The sequence below is a fragment of the Eublepharis macularius genome, chromosome 4, assembly GCF_028583425.1.
Source record: "Eublepharis macularius isolate TG4126 chromosome 4, MPM_Emac_v1.0, whole genome shotgun sequence".
In the NCBI taxonomy this organism is placed as follows: Eukaryota; Metazoa; Chordata; class Lepidosauria; order Squamata; family Eublepharidae; genus Eublepharis; species Eublepharis macularius.
The window spans coordinates 7901738-7917764 of NC_072793.1; the positions used below are offsets into that span (position 1 = coordinate 7901738).

General features: G+C 45.6%; 1 protein-coding gene across 1 annotated transcript in view; it reads left to right on the plus strand.

Moving 5' to 3' along the window:
- The first annotated feature begins 956 nt into the window (after window positions 1-956).
- CERS5 (ceramide synthase 5) overlaps window positions 957-16027 on the plus strand; it is a 78142-nt gene continuing 63071 nt past the window's right edge. The window contains exon 1 of the mRNA XM_054979010.1: window positions 957-1178. Within this exon, the coding sequence (XP_054834985.1) occupies window positions 979-1178 (200 nt within the window). The 5' untranslated portion in view covers window positions 957-978. The remainder of the gene's footprint in view (window positions 1179-16027) is intronic.

Here is a 16027-nt window from a genome sequence, read left to right on the forward strand (position 1 = left end):
TACTAAGGCAGTGACGCCTGCAGCCTGCAAAAGCTGTTGGTGCTTCACTTTCCCTTTTTTCCTAATGAACGTGGTGAACAGGGAGAGCCAGGGCGGATTTCCCTTTTTTGTGCATAGGGCCTTGGAACATTGGCTGGGGCTGGAAGATGAAAGGGGTGGCGGCGGAAGCATGTTACCAAGCCTTTTGGACTTGCCTTTACAGCACAATGCCAGGCACAGTTGCTGCAGCCTAAGCTCATGGGTATCAACAGGTTTATATCAATTACTCAGAAACAAAGTGATAGAGAGCACGATACCGTGTCAGATTACAGGATTCCACACTGCAAATCTACAAGGTTAAAAAGTCCCTGTGATGAAGCTGATCTCTTCATGTGGTGCCTGGAGAGCTTCTGGAATTACAACGGATCTCTAGACCACAGCCGTCAGTTCTCCTGGAGAAAATGGCTGTTTTGGGCTCTATGGCATCGCATTACCACTGAACTCCCCCCCCCCCCCGCCCCGGTGCTCCACTCTCCAATAGCCAGGATTTCCCCAGCCAGGAGTTGGCAACCTAGTAGAAAAGAACCCCGCACGCAGAAAGAAGGGGGGTGAATTTCATCTTTGGGTGGATGAGCAGCGGGAAGAGGCGACCGCGCCCTGCCCTGCCGCCCGACGCCGCCTCCGCTTGCCTCTGTTCCGCCGCCTTTAAATCTCCGCCTGCAAAGGTCTCCTCCCGGGCCAGTGACGCAGCCACGTTCTTTGGGCGGGGGGGGGGAGGGGGAAGAGAGAGCCAGACAGCGCGCAAGCGCACGATTCCTAACGGTTTCCAAGAAGCCGGGAAGCGCCGGCTCGTGGGCGGGTCCTCCCGGCGTCGATGGGCGGGGAGTCCGGCCAGCCGCGCCCTCCTGCCCGCTTGCCCCGCCCCCTTTCTCCCGGCCGCGGCGGCGGCGGCGCCTTCTGTGGGGGACGCGGCGGCGGCCCGGTCGGGCGGGCGGGAAGATGGCGACGGTGGCGGCGGCGGGCGGCCTGGTGTGGGGCTGGCTGTGGGACGAGCGCTTCTGGTTCCCGGCCAACGTGACCTGGGCCGATTTGGAGCGGCAGGGCGCCGGGCACGAAGGCGGCTACCCCCGCGCCGTCCACGTCCTGGGCGCCCTGCCCTTGGCGGTCGGCATGCTGCTCCTGCGGCGGCTCTTCGAGAGGTACGGCGGGGCGGGCGGGCGGGCGGGCGGCCGCCCAGGGAGGGACCCCGCCGGCGCCGGGGCTGGCCAGCGCGCTTCCGCCCGCCTGACGCGGCGGCGGAGGCCGTGGCGGGCTGGCTGGCTGGCAGGGGGGACGGGCCCGCCGAGGCTGCCGGGAGGGCGCGGGGCTCGCTCGGGCCCGCCTCGCGGGGGCCGGCTCGGTCCGAGAAGCCGCTTCCCCGTGAGCTCCCGCCCCGAAGGCCCCCGCTTGGCGTTGCCCGAGCCGGGAAGCGGCGGAGGGTCAGCCCTGGGGCGGGAGACCGCCGGGGAGGCAGCTGCGGGCGGGCGGGCGAGCAAGCGGCGCTCCGGGCTGGAGCCCCGCTCGGCGGAGGGCGGCGAGGGGCGGCCTGCTCTGGGCCAGCCTTCGGCCCGGGAGCCTGGTGGGTGGGCGGGCCGCTTGGCGAGGAGGCCGGATTCATTCATTGAGGCTGGTGTGGTGGGGGGGGGGGGCGCACGTCCCCTGAAGGGGCAGGAAGCCCGGCTGACCGCGGCGGGGCCGGCCGCGGAGTGTCCTTAAGGCTGCGCCCGGTCGCTTCCTGCGGGGCGGGGCGAGGCGGGGGGCGGCTTGCTCTTGAGGAAGCCGTCTAGGGTTGCCTTTTGAAGCGCTTTGTAGGGCCCCGCACTCCTCCCCCGCCGAACAAAGTACAAGGGAAAAGGATGGCCCGTGATTCGGATTCACTGGCTTGATTGGTTCTGTTATAATACAGTTCACACATGCAGGAGAAGGAAGCGTACCATCTCAGACTGCAGGTGGGGCAGTTGCCGATGCTCCTTGTACCTTTAAGCGAAACCTCCTTGCAAGTAGAAAACTAGTGCAGCATTGGCAAAGGCTGGGTTAGATCGTTTTCCTTGGATGTCGGCAATTTTTAATTGAGGAGTGATTTTTCCCTTCCCCTTTCCAATTGGAGGTTGCATGGGGTATTATTGGAAAGTGGTAGTGCAAAGATATGTCTATGAAAGCTATGCAGTGAGTACTTGGAGAGAAAAAATTCTTTCTTTATGATGCCGTGGTATGAATCTTCCTGTGGCGACTGCACAGTTTTCGCATGTCCTGCAGTTGCAGAAGGTCCTAGTTATCTGGGCCTTATTCTGCCTCTCAGCGTAGTCCATGCTGATATATGTGAACTGGTGGTGTACAAGATGAAGTACAAGGCAGCTTCATCTGTTTATATATCTGATCCCCTTCAAAATGCCATGTAAATAAACGTTTGTAGTGGTTTGGTGAAAGTGGTTTTAACGTTGCCTCCAAGAGCAAATGGATAAAGATAAATCCTTTCTTAACAAGTCTTCTGATACCATAATTAATAGTATTTTGCATTACCAGATGTCTGCCAATAGTGATAACAACTTTTACACTTCAGTTGTGGTTAATTTTGCAACTTTAACCAGTTTTTGTCAGTAAATAAATCATTTTTAAATAAGCTCAGATACTATACAGCATATACATTTTCTTGTGACGGAAATTTCTTTCACAAATTGAATAAATTTGGTTAAATCTATAACTCCTCTGTGTGTGTGTGTGTTAGGGCTTGGTTTTACCTGTGCGCTGTATAGAAGTTTTGCTTATCAATGGTATATATTTGCTGTTGAAAGGCTGAGTGCAATGTAAATCCCTGTCTCCCTACCCAAAAAATCACATCAGTCTCCCCCCCCCCCCAAATTACATCAGTGGGGAGGACTGACGAGTTTTCAAAGGACAAGGAGTGATGGTACACTTTAAAGATAGACACATTTTTGGTGGCAAGAGTACCGTTCACTTATTCAGATTACTGATTTCCGTATTAAGAGCTGAGGTCTAGTTTAGGGGCAAGACACGTGCTTTACATGCCAACACCTCCTAAGTTCAGGGTCTGGTGCCTTTTGGTGAAAGGATCTCTGGTAGCAGTGCAGGGGATGATTTGTGAGCAGGCTGTTAGATTTGCTGGGCCAATAATCTGGCTTGGTGTACTGCAGAGACTGATAATAATGTAATTTCACTTTAAAAACAATTCTTGCCTCTGACCTGGATTGGCCATGAGAGCCTGATCTCATCAGATCTCAGAAGCTATGCAGGGTCAGCCTTGGTTAGTAATTGGGTGGGAGACCTTCAACAAAGACCAGGGTGGCAGAGGCAGGCAATGGCAACCCACCTCTGTTAGTCTCCCTTGCCATGAAAACCCCACGAGGGATCGCCATAAATCAACTCTGACTTGAGGGCCGGATTTCATTTCATTCACTTGCTATATAGTACAAAAGCAGGCAAAAAAGTGTTGTTTCTTGTTTTTCTTCTCCTTTTTTATGCTCCTTTTTATGTTTGAGAAGATATTAGGAAACCATGGAAGCAGAAAGGGACTTGGAAGACTGCTGGAGTTGCTTTAGGCTGGAAAATAGCACACCAGCTGAAAATGAAAGTATAATTGGCTACCAGCCAAGAGTTACAACATTCTTAAAGTCACAGTGCAGCAAATTCCTTTATTAATATTAAAGTGCCATGCGTATTGAAAATGATCATGCAATAGAAGGAGAAGGAAGAATGTGGTCACCTGTGTGGAAGGACATGAAAAACTGCTCTTCTTAGAAGTTGCTGCAGGCCTTCCAAACCGTTTTGGATCACGCACCCATCTTCACCTGAGTGGACCGCTGCTTGTTCTAGATCAGCATTTCTGCTTAATGAGCAAACTGTAGAAGGAAACCCTGTTAAACTGTTGTGCAGAGTTCAGAATGGAATCTTAGTACCTTTCATCTGTTGTTGTACTCTGATTAGGAAAAGTTGGAAACACTGTCCAAAGTCTCAGGGGTGTTGCAGCTGTCAGATTTCCTGATACAAGAATTAATATTTGCGGGAGAAAATACCACTTCCTGAAATATGCATCTGGAGCAAAACAGACGTTAGCATGACTATTTAAATATTATAGCTGTTGGATAAAATAACACATCAAGCAATAATTGCATGTGATTTCAAAAGTGATAATATTCAAGGGTGAAATACCTTACAGTGTTGGGGATCAGTTTCCTTATGAGCAAAACTAATTTTTATTCTTTGTTGATTAAAATTTTGCACAGCAACCTGGAGTCAAATACTATTTTTATTCTTAGAGGATCTTTTCCCCACTGAGAGTATGTTTTGGTACATCATTTTAAAAAAAAGTTTTATTGGATGTATCCTCCAATTTCATGAATACGTTCCTCCATGATCATTAGCTATAAGAGAGAGGATTAATTAGAACTTCATTTAATTATTTTTTTTAATCAGGAAGACTAGACCTTGCACAAAACTGGATTATACAAATCAATTTATTTCCACACTTGTATTGAGTCAACCCTATGCATTGTTTATATTTTGTCATCAAACTGGAATGTAAATTGCTAGGAAGGATACAGTTGTGAAATTCTCCATATGCTTTGGGAAAGCCTCTTGGCTTCTTTGATTTGCATGCATAAATGTTCATATTTGTGTACTGAAACTTCACAATGACCTCTTTCCTTACACTTATCCCTGGAAAGAAATGGAACATGAATGCTGTGCCATAAGTTATTCCTGGGGCTGATGACTAAGAGCTTGAGCCATATATTTTTGCAGCCATTGTCGTTTTCTTTCTCTCTATATCTGATTTGTTCTCCTTTTGTGTCACACTTTTTAAAGCACATATATATGAATGGCTTGTTTATTTCGTAGATTTCAGACATGTAATTACTTCTGTTCTTTGAATCTGGGAAGAATGCAGTGTATTTTCTGCAGGGTTCTCATTTTCCTTTCAGTTTTACCAGTCAGTTATTGTGATGCTTCAGAGGACTGGTGAGATCAGCTGTTATCTTGACAGGCCCATGCTCAGTCCTGATCTAAAACGGATTGTTAAAATTTTAAGAAAAATTTTATATTCACAAACAGAAATCATAAGACCAAAGGAAAGCCCCTCAAGTCGGTGTAGTTTTTTTGGTGTCTTTGACACCTGGGCCATTTAGTTCTAACCGGCCTGCCAAAACTGCTTCAAGTTCTCACTTAGCTTCTGTTTCCTGATTGGGGAGGGATTTAGTTTTCTCACAGTATATATATGCCTTACAGAAGTTGTGGAGATGGTCTGTGTCTCACTTCATCCTTCCAATTTCTTGACTGTCAACTTGGTATGGGTTCATTTTATTAAGGTGGTAGAGATTCTGTGCCGTCTGATTGGGTAGGTCAGAGCTCACATCTGCTAAATAGAACCTGACTTTTCTCATTTCTTGTTAAGGAGAAACTTTCCTACTGAGCATTTCCAAGGTGGGAGCAAAGAAAACAGGGTAGCATTTACTTGTGACTGTTGTCCATCAAGTGGTCTTCTGTGCAGGCACACATGGGAACTGCGCATGTGCAGGCCAGCCACGAACGTTCTACAGCTTCTAAAGGTGTGAGAAGCAGGCCAAGCCTTTTTGCGCACAGCTTGGCACAAGCTACAAAATGGTGGGGCAAGCACTTCCTCCCTCAGTTATTTAAGCCACCAGTGTAGAAGGACAGTAATAAAAAGAGTACATCACAGGGAAAGAGAGGGATGTGTGTCTGCACAGAAGACCACTTGATTAACAACAGTTACAGGTAAGTACAATCCTGTTTCATCATCGCATCTTCTGTGCAGTTCCGCTTGAGAGATGAGCAAGCTCGCTTACCAGGAGATGGATGTGAAGCTCTTTAATGGAAGAGACTCTTGAGGACCGCTTTGCCCACAGCTGTGTCCCTTCTGGAGTCTCCATCAGTGGCATAATGCTTGATGAATGTGGATGGCACAGACCAGGTGGCTGCCTTAATAGGTCCAGAAGAGGGATGCCCACGTTGAAGGATGTTGAGGTTGATTGAGCCCTTGTAGTGTGTGTACTTCCCCCTAAGGTCCCCACCACCTTAATCTCATCTACCAGTTCTTCCCTGTTGGTTAATACTAGACTTGATATTAACCAACAGGGAAGAATTGGTAGATGAGATGAAGGTGGTGGGGACCTTAGGGGGAAGTGACCATGTCCTTCTTGAATTCCAGTTGCTGTGGGGGGCCAAGGAAGTTTGTAGCCAGACTCGTAGGTTAGATTTTCGTAGGACCAACTTCGATGAACTCAGAGGCTTGATGAGAGTCATTCCATGGGGGAGTGTGCTGGAAGGGAAAGGAGTGAGTGAAGGGTGGGCCATTCTCAAACACGAGCTTTTGCAAGCTCAAGCCCTCACTATCCCAGCAAGACGGAAACATGGTAAGGGCTCCAAAAAACCGATGTGGATGCACAGAGAGCTCCAGAATAAGCTAAGGGAGAAAAAGGAAATGTTCAGGAAATGGGGAGAAGGACAGACCTCTAAAGAGGAGTATATGAGGGTTACTAGGTACTGCAGATCAGCCGTCAGGCCAAAGCTCAGGACGAGCTGGGTCTGGCCAGGAGGGCTCGCTACAACAAGAAAAACTTCTACAGATATGTGAGAACCAAACACAAGGTAAAAGAGGCAATTGGACCGCTGTTGGGAGTAGATGGAGAAACTCTGATGCAGGACAGAGAAAAAGCAGACAGGCTTAATGACTTTTTTGCCTCTGTTTTCTCCCTGAAGAACTCAGGCACATCTAGAGATAGTAGAAAATGTGGCAGGACACCTGAGTGGCTAATTGACATTGACAGAGAGGTAGTGGAGAGGCATCTGGCTGCACTGGATGAATACAAATCCCCTGGGCCGGATGGAGTGCACCCAAGAGTGCTGAAAGAACTTTCTAGAGAACTCGCAGAACCCCTGTCCATCATCTTCAAGGCCTCCTGGAGGACTGGGGATGTGTCACAAGATTGGAGAAGAGCGAATGTTATCCCAATCTTTAAGAAAGGGAGGAAGGATGACCAGGGAAACTACAGGCTAGTCAGTCTGTTCTGTTGCTGGGAAGATATTAGAACAGATTTTAAAGGGATCAATCTGTAAGCATCTGAAGGACCACTCAGTGATCCGGGGAAGTCAGCATGGCTTTGTTCCTAACAGATCTTGCCAGACCAACCTGGTTTCCTTCTTTGATCGAGTGACCAGCTTACTGGATCGGGGAAACTCTGTTGACGTGATTTATCTGGATTTCAGTAAAGCTTTTGATAAGGTCCCCCATGACATTCTGATGGGCAAACTGGAAGATTGTGGAGTAGACTATAGGACAGTTTGGTGGATAGGGAACTGGTTGGAGGACCGCACTCAAAGAGTGGTGGTCAACGGCGTTTCATCAGATTGGAGGGAGGTGTCCAGTGGGGTGCCATAGGGCTTGGTTTTGGGCCCAGTACTTTTCAGTATTTTTATCAATGATCTGGATGAAGGAGTGGAAGGGCTGCTCATTAAATTTGCTGATGATACCAAATTGGGAGCGGTAGCAAACACCCAAGAAGATAGAATTAAAATTCAACAAGACTTGAATACTCTGGAGAAGTGGGCAGCTGTGAATAGGATGCAATTCAATAAAGACAAGTGCACAGTATTACATCTGGGCCACAAAAATGGGAAGCACAAATACTGGATGGGGGATACACTTCTGGGCAGTAGTATATGTGAAAGGGATCTTGGGGTAAGAGTGGACTGTAAACTGAATATGAGCAGTCAGTGTGATGCGGTGGCAAAAAAGGCTAATTCAGCCCTGGGTTGTATCAAAGGGGCCATAGCGTCGAAATCGCAGGAGGTCATGGTCCCTCTCTATACTGCCTTGGTCAGGCCACACCTGGAGTATTGTGTGCAGTTCTGGAGGCCTCACTTCAAAAAGGATGTGGACAAAATCGAGGGGGTGCAGAGGAGAGCAACAAGAATGATCAGGGGTCTGGAGACTGAGCCCTACGAGGAAAGGCTGAGGGCCTTGGGAATGTTTAGTTTGGAGAAGAGGAGGTTGAGGGGGGACATGATTGCTCTCTTTAAATATTTGAAAGGCTGTCATTTGGAGGAGGACAAGGAGCTGTTCCAGTTGGCAGCAGAGGGTAGGACGCGAAGCAATGGGCTAAAACTACATGCACAAAGGTACCGGCTGGATATTAGGAAAAACTTTTTCACTGTCAGAGTAGTTCAAAAGTGGGATCAGCTGCCTAGGGAGGTGTTGATCTCCCCTTCACTGGCAGTTTTCAAGAGGAGGCTGGATGAATACTTGTCAGAGATGCTTTAGGCTGATCCTGCAGTGGGCAGGGGGTTGGACTAGATGGTCTGTATGGCCCCTTCCAACTCTATGATTCTATGATTCTATACTTAAGTGCAATGGGCATGGTTGCTTCGATTTGATATAACACTTTAATGAGCCAAACTTTCCAATTCGAAATGATCTGTGCAGTGACCTTCAGACCCTTTTTGGACCCTTTAAATGAGACGGAGATTGGGGTCCTTCTGGAAAGGAGCTGTCCTGTCTAAGTAAAAAAACAAAGCACATTTAACATCAAGTGTGTTAAAAGTCTCTCCATGTCAGTCGTAGGAGTAGGGAAAAATACCAGTAAGACTATGTCCTGGTTTAAATGGAAAGTGGAGGCAATCTTTGGCAGAAAAGAAAGGCTCGGATGAAGGACAACCTTATCTGCAAACATCTTAATGAAAGGAGGGTCATGTCTCAGTGCTTGCAATTCACCCACCCTCCTAGTTGAGGTTATAGGCTTGAAAAAGGCTGTTTCTGTTGTCAAAGGTTTTGGAGAGTAGGTAGCTAGGGGCTCGAAAGGTTTATGCAAGATTGAAGCGAGAACCAAGGAAACACTCCACTGGTGGATTGGCCTGGATATTGGAGGTTATAGGTTTGGCTGCTGTGGACTTTAATGGAGGAGTTGCCCAAACCTTGGTCCTTTAGCTGGACCAGATAGTGTAAAACAGATGGTAATGGAGCAAAGAATGAGTTTAAGTTGTTATCTGTGGCCCAAAACAAAATCTTTTCCATTTGGTTAGGTATGATTTCCTAGTGGATGGTTTCCTAGCTTCCAACAGGGCCTTCTGGACTGGGGAGGAGAAATTCAGTCTAGGAGAGATATGAACCAGGCCGTCAGTTTCAGAGTACCCAGGTCATAGTGGAGATCCACATCGTCCTGTAGCAGGTGTGGTGTTAGGGGAAAAGGTAGATTCTGCCCTGTGCCACTTGGAGTAGAGTGGCAAACCAGGCTTGCCTTGGCCAGTAAGGGCTATTACAATAGCTGAAGAAACTTCATCATCTTGCTGAGTGTGTGTCATTAGAGGCAGTGGGGGGATGCATACAGGAGGGTGCCTGATCAAGGAATCTGAAAGGCATCACCAAGAGAGGCCTTCCCCTTTCCTGCCCGTAAGCAATATTGAGCACATCTCTTGTTGAGGTCTGTGGCAAACAGATCTATGGTAGGATATCCCCACATTGCAAAAACAGGGTGTAGAAGTCCATTCGTAGTTCTGGGATTTGGAGCGACTTAGCGCATCTGCCAGAACACTGTCCTTGCCCGCTATCTGTGTGGCAGAGAGAGAGACTCAGTGTTGGATAGCCCATTCCCATATCACTGAGGATTGAGAGAGAGCTAGGGAAGCTGTGCCCCCCTTCCTGTTCAAGTAATGCATGGTAGTTGTATTGTCTGTGCATATCTGAACATCCTTGCCTTCAACTAGGCAAACCAGAGCCATCAGGGCATACCTTATTGCCCTGAGCTTGAGGAGGTTGATGTGCATATAGTATATGTGAAAGGGATCTTGGGGTAAGAGTGGACTGTAAACTAAATATGAGCAGTCAGTGTGATGCGGTGGCAAAAAAGGCTAATTCAATCTTGGGTTGTATCAAAGGGGCCATAGCGTCGAAATTGCAAGAAGTCATAGCCCCTCTCTATACTGCCTTGGTCAGGCCGCACCTGGAGTATTGTGTGCAGTTCTGGAGGCCTCACTTCAAAAAGGATGTGGACAAAATCGAGGGGGTGCAGAGGAGAGCAACAAGAATGATCAGGGGTCTGGAGACTGAGCCCTACGAGGAAAGGCTGAGGGCCTTGGGAATGTTTAGTTTGGAGAAGAGGAGGTTGAGGGGGGACATGATTGCTCTCTTTAAATATTTGAAAGGCTGTCATTTGGAGGAGGGCAGGGAGCTGTTCCAGTTGGCAGCGGAGGGTAAGAGCCGAAGCAACAGGCTTAGATTACATGCAGAAAAGTACCGGCTGGATATTAGGAAAAACTTCTTCACGGTCAGAGTAGTTCAAAAGTGGAATCAGCTGCCTAGGGAGGTGGTGAGCTCCCCCTCACTGGCAGTTTTCAAGAAGAGACTGGATGAATTTTTGTCAGAGATGCTATAGGCTGATCCTTCACTGGGCAAGGGGTTGGACTAGATGGTCTGTATGGCCCCTTCCAACTCTATGATTCTTGAGGGGATCAAGCTCCCTTTACTTGGATGGTCTGAGAGCAAGCCCCCCCCCCCCCAATCCTGACAGAGAGGCATCTGTGTTGGTTGAGATGTGAACCAGGAAGGAACAAAAGGGAATCCTTACTAATAGATTTCAGCAACCTGTGGATAAGCCTCGTAACTGAGAATTGCTTGTGTGGGTTCTGTCAGTGTGGGTCGAACACTCTGATGAACCAGTTCTGCAGGGGATGAAGCCTCAGCCTGGCGAATGGAACTATTAGAGTCAGAGAGGCCATAAAAGCTAACAGTCTTTGAATCTAGTGATGAGATAAGTCTTCTGCCTGGGAACCAGGGATGATGTAGTGTAACAGCCATATTCTTTCCCCTCTCACCACTGGGAGGCAGATTTTCCCTCCAAAATTGTCAAGATTGTTTGTTGTGGCTGAACAGTCTCTGGTAGCGTGTATCTGAGTATAATTTAAAGATCTTTTTGTCCCACAACACGTATTTGTTTTTGGCTTTTTTTCTAGCCCAAATGCTTGGAAGGGGAGAAGCAGGAGCCCACATCTTCTTTAAAATGAAATGGCACTAGAGGCTGAGTAAAGTTCAAAAGGAAACAGCATGTTTATTAGGCAGGGTTTGTATATAGGTAGGCAGTGAAAGAAAAGCTGAGGTAAATTTTGATTGTAGAACAGAATATTTTAAAGGTGTTAGGCACAATAATCTTCTTATAGCTTAGTTTCAAATATTTATACTTCCTAAAAGTGAGAGGTTTGTAGTTTCAGATTTAGGTTATATTAACAAGGATTCTTCATAGATTAGACAGTTTAGGTGTTAACACAGCACTCTTTCCCCTTTACACCAGACCCAGGGTTCTCCTCAGAACCAACCCCTGCCTCGCTTTTTAAAAACTCAGCATGAATTATTATTCTCCAAAATTCATAATCCTGATCACTTGGCTGAAGGAGAGTCTCCTTTCACCACCCACTTCCTTTGCCAACAAAACACTTCCAGTTCTATCTTCTTCCAGCAAGCCTTTATTGGCATATATACTACAATAATCAGTCAATCAAATCGGGAGAGAGAAAATTTTAAGTACAGAAACGAGTCCATACAGAGTGAGAATAATATTACAAATAAGAGCAGAACAACAATGTAGCAGTAGAGAATATTACTTGTCAAGGCGTATAGTTATAACACTGTAAAGGAACTTTGCTACTATTTCAGTTATTTCCACATCTGGGTTGTCAAGCAGAAAATGAACCTTAAAATCATCAAGTGACTCTAAAAGTAGAGCTAATATAGGATGTAGATGATCTCGGCGTGGCACCAAATAAAAAGGACACTGGAGAAGGACATGGGAAACAGTTTCAGCAAGGTTCATCTTACAGGGACAACGTCTGCTAGAATAAGGAATTCCATGGAATCTACCAAATAAAATGGCTGAAGGAAGAACATTAAATCTGGCCAGGGAAAAGGCTCTACACAAGTTGGGAGCCAGGAGTTGAAACAGGTATACTGCTGGAAAACTTACATTAGGAAATAGAGTTCTTGGAACCCTGGGTGGACTTGATGCCACCAACTTTGTTGGACTTGAAGAGGACTTTTTTCTCTTTTGCAACTTCAAACTCAACTGTTTATTGGCATTCTTCGTTTTGAGCTTCGTTTTGTAGGCGGCTCTGTCTGGCACTGAGGTGGAACCGTCCAAAGAGCAACTGGAATTGACTGGTCCTTCTCTGTGGTAATAGGTGTCAAGCATGCTGGAGGAAATGAGGAGGCCTGTTCTGGGTGCTGCAGTCCTTTATCTGCAGCATTTTTCTCTGAGTCTGTAGCACCCTTCAGGGCTGACTCTCAAAGAGCCACATTCTGTCACAATGCCCTTTCATGGTGTGCTTTGGGTGTAAATTGTTTACAGACTGCACACCATAAGGTGTCATGGCTCTCACTCAGACATAGCAGGCATTTGTCACGCCCATCTGATTGGGCTGTTTTGGTTCCACAACATGAATACTTCTTGAAGAGAACCTTCGAAGTCATGAAGTTGAAGGCCCAAACTCTCATCTACAGATCAGAATTGAGGAATGGCGCGAAGAAACATCCTTCTTCAGCGGCAGATAAAGAAGAAGTAAGAGAGAGAGCCACTCACCCCACCTTTTATAGCCTTGCCTGAGGGGAAAAGCGTGCGAAAAGGCTAGCGCTTTAGAATGTCTGCGGCTGGCCTGCACGTGCACAGTTCCCAGGTGGGACTGCACAGAGGACATAATAATGAACACCATATCTGTGCACTGACCTAGCTTTTGGGAAGCTGGAAACCCGCTGGGAAATTTGGGAATACTTTAACGAAGTTCCTTTACCTATCGGTAAGGCAGGCATGCGTGCAAAATGCAAACACTGCAACAAAGAAATGCAAGGCCTGGTGGCCCGAATGAGTCTTTATGTAGAAAACTATGATTTAAATCAAGCCTTATTGACTAGTGATTTAAATCATGATTTAAATCGTGATTTAAATCAGTTTGATTTAAATCAAATCCACCCTGAATAATAGTGATAAAAGAATCTCACTCCAATCACAAAAATTACTAAAAGGTAGGATGCCAGTGACCTGGTAATGTATGGGTCCTTATCTTGTAAAAGAAAAGAAAGGCTCTTGTTAATATTTGTGAAATCAAAAAGAGTCCAGTAGCACCTTTAAGACTAACCAACTTTATTGTAGCATCAGCTTTCGAGAATCACAGTTCTCTTCGTCAGATGCGTGGAGGGCAAGAAGAAACTGGTCAGATATATAGGTGGAGAGGGGAGGGAGGAGTAGATGCAAACAGTAGCTTCTGATAAAGGGATCAGTTTGCTTCTGTTAAGGAAGTCAGTTACTTCTGATAATGAGATAACCATTCATAGTCTCTATTCAATCCCAGCTTGACTGAGTCAAATTCATATGTAAATTTGACTCAGTCAGACTTGGATTGAATAGAGACTATGAATGGTTATTTCATTATCAGAAGTAACTGACTTCCTTAACAGAAGCAAACTGATCCCTTTATCAGAAGCTACTGTTTGCATCTACTCCTCCCTCCCCTCTCCACCTGTATATCTGACCAGTTTCTTCTTGCCCTCCATGCATCTGACGAAGAGAACTGTGATTCTCGAAAGCTGATGCTACAATAAAGTTGGTTAGTCTTAAAGGTGCTACTGGACTCTTTTTGATTTTGCTACTACAGCCTTAACACGGCTAACTCCTCTGTTAATAGTTGTGAGCTCGTTCTCAAGTATGGAAGTAATCCATCATTTTCTGTCCTCGCTGAAATAACTAGGTGAGCCAAGGTGCCTATCTTCCCTGTGTTACAGAAACACTTAAGTTCTGAAAAGGGAATTATCAAAAAGCAACCTTTCATTTCTGGAGTTAATACAGCGTTCAGTCTAGCAGCCAAAAAGATACTGAGGTATCGTCATGGACTTTAAATATGCTGGTAAAGTAACTGGAGGTTCAAGTCCATTGTAGGCAAGGGAAACTGGAGCTTTGTCCTAAATATTCCCACAATCATCAAGGACTTGTGTACTATTTGGTGCATCTAAGTGAACCCATGTTATTGTTATCAATATATTACAGATCCAGTAACAATATTCATTTACAATATTACTTTGGTCTTTTACGAGGCCACATTTTTAAAGATCAAGATCAGAAATACATATTTGTCAAAAAGCTATTGCTCTCTGAAGTTAGTTTTTACCTCATTTTTTGTTTCTCATGTAGTTAGTCCTCTGACGGCTAAGGGACACTTCTACAATTTTGATTTGGTTTGACGGTCCTGGCCTGAGAATGCTTGGAATTGTAGTCTTGTCAGCAATTAGGAATCTCATGTAAAATTATCAACATCCTCATAAACTAATTCCTAGGTTTCTTTAAAAAAAAAGGCAAGCAGTGTTAAAACAAATTACATGTCTAGAGTGTAGCCTACTCAACAAGAAAGATTTGTTGCTTTGATAATTGAGATGCTCTGATTCATGGGGTACTCTCATTCCTTCTCTAGGGGAATGAGCTGCTGGATAAGATTAGCAGAACTAGATGAGGATATAGGCATTCATACAGATTGGGATTTTTTTCCTTTTGACATATACATCTCACCTGCCTCTTCTAGTGCACTGTTTTGTTTTTTGCTAATTGACCTGGTGTAATATTAATTCATTGCTTCTCATCATTTGGAAAGCAGCGAAAAAATTCAACTCAAGCATGTCCCAATATTGAATTATTCAGGCTCCAGATTGCCTTTTATGTTCCCAGACTGAAAGTGTCTCTGCTTGGCATTGCCATTGTGTAAGACAGGTGATGTAGTTGGAGTTGACTCCGGCTGCATGTCCTCCACTTCCTGAGTCATTATTTTCCCCCCGCCTATGCTTGACTCTTGACTCTCAAGATTATGAAGAGGAGATAGGCTTTGAGTTGCTGTAGCTAAAGTTTGAAGGAAGGTTCTGTGAATGTAAAGAATAAAAGGTGCTTATTAATACTGTTGCCTTGAGATGTCTCTTGGGTAGCCATTTTTTTTTACCAATCCATATTTTCACTGAAAAATTACGCAGTGTGTCCCACTAGTCCTTATGGCTGAATGTGTTGCCATCTCTGAATTGCAGTAATGTATTATTCTTGATGTTGTCATTGTAAGTGAGTAAGAGTTTTGCTGATATCATTTGAAATTAGTACTAAGGTTGTGCTGTCCCTGTGGTATGTGAAATGGTTGTAGTATCATTGGCTCGGAGAATGTATATTGCTTCTCCCAAAGAGTTCAAAATGGCTTGTAATAAAGGCCGCATCTAGTAATTTTTTTTAAAAAAATACATAGCCTGATCTTCAACGTCTAGCAAAGAAAGTCATAACTCTCCCAAGGAAATAGGTTAATTCCCTTCAAACAAGAGTGAGCGGCGTCACAAATTTTTCAAAATAGCAGTACATTCCCGCTCCCTTATGGAAGGCTCTTCCACAGTGTTGGAGCCATAACAGAGAAGAGGCTGGCCTTGCCTCTCGACAGAAGGAATCCTTAGAGGAGATCTGTGGGGTGAGATATGTATAGGGTGTGAAAAGATTTATATGCTAGAACAGGCACACTGAAATGAGCTGAGAAATAGACATCTAAATTTCATTTATAAAACCACCATTTGAACTATTTAAAAAACTATTAAGATGGTTTAAGCTATTGAAATATTGAAAAGCTCTTCTGGGCAAGCTGACAGCGTTCTTTGCTTCTCCCACCGCTGCTTCATAAGCCTGTAAGTGGGTTCTACGGTTTGTTGTATCTTGCTTTCAGTGTTTCACCAGTTACACGCTAGTCTTCTCCTAACCAGCTTCAAACCTGCTATGTCTTCCAAATATCAGGGAAGAAACTACAACCATAGTCCACAATTAGCATTCCGGCTACAAAACATAGCAAGCGTCCTGTTACTTGTCTCAGATACAGGTTAATTTGTCCATTGCTTCTGTGCTTGCCATTTGTTGTGTACTTGCGACCCAATTATGTACTCTTATTGTCTAGAAAACTGGGACAGTTCTTTTCCAGGCAGTTTTGACTTGCTTAT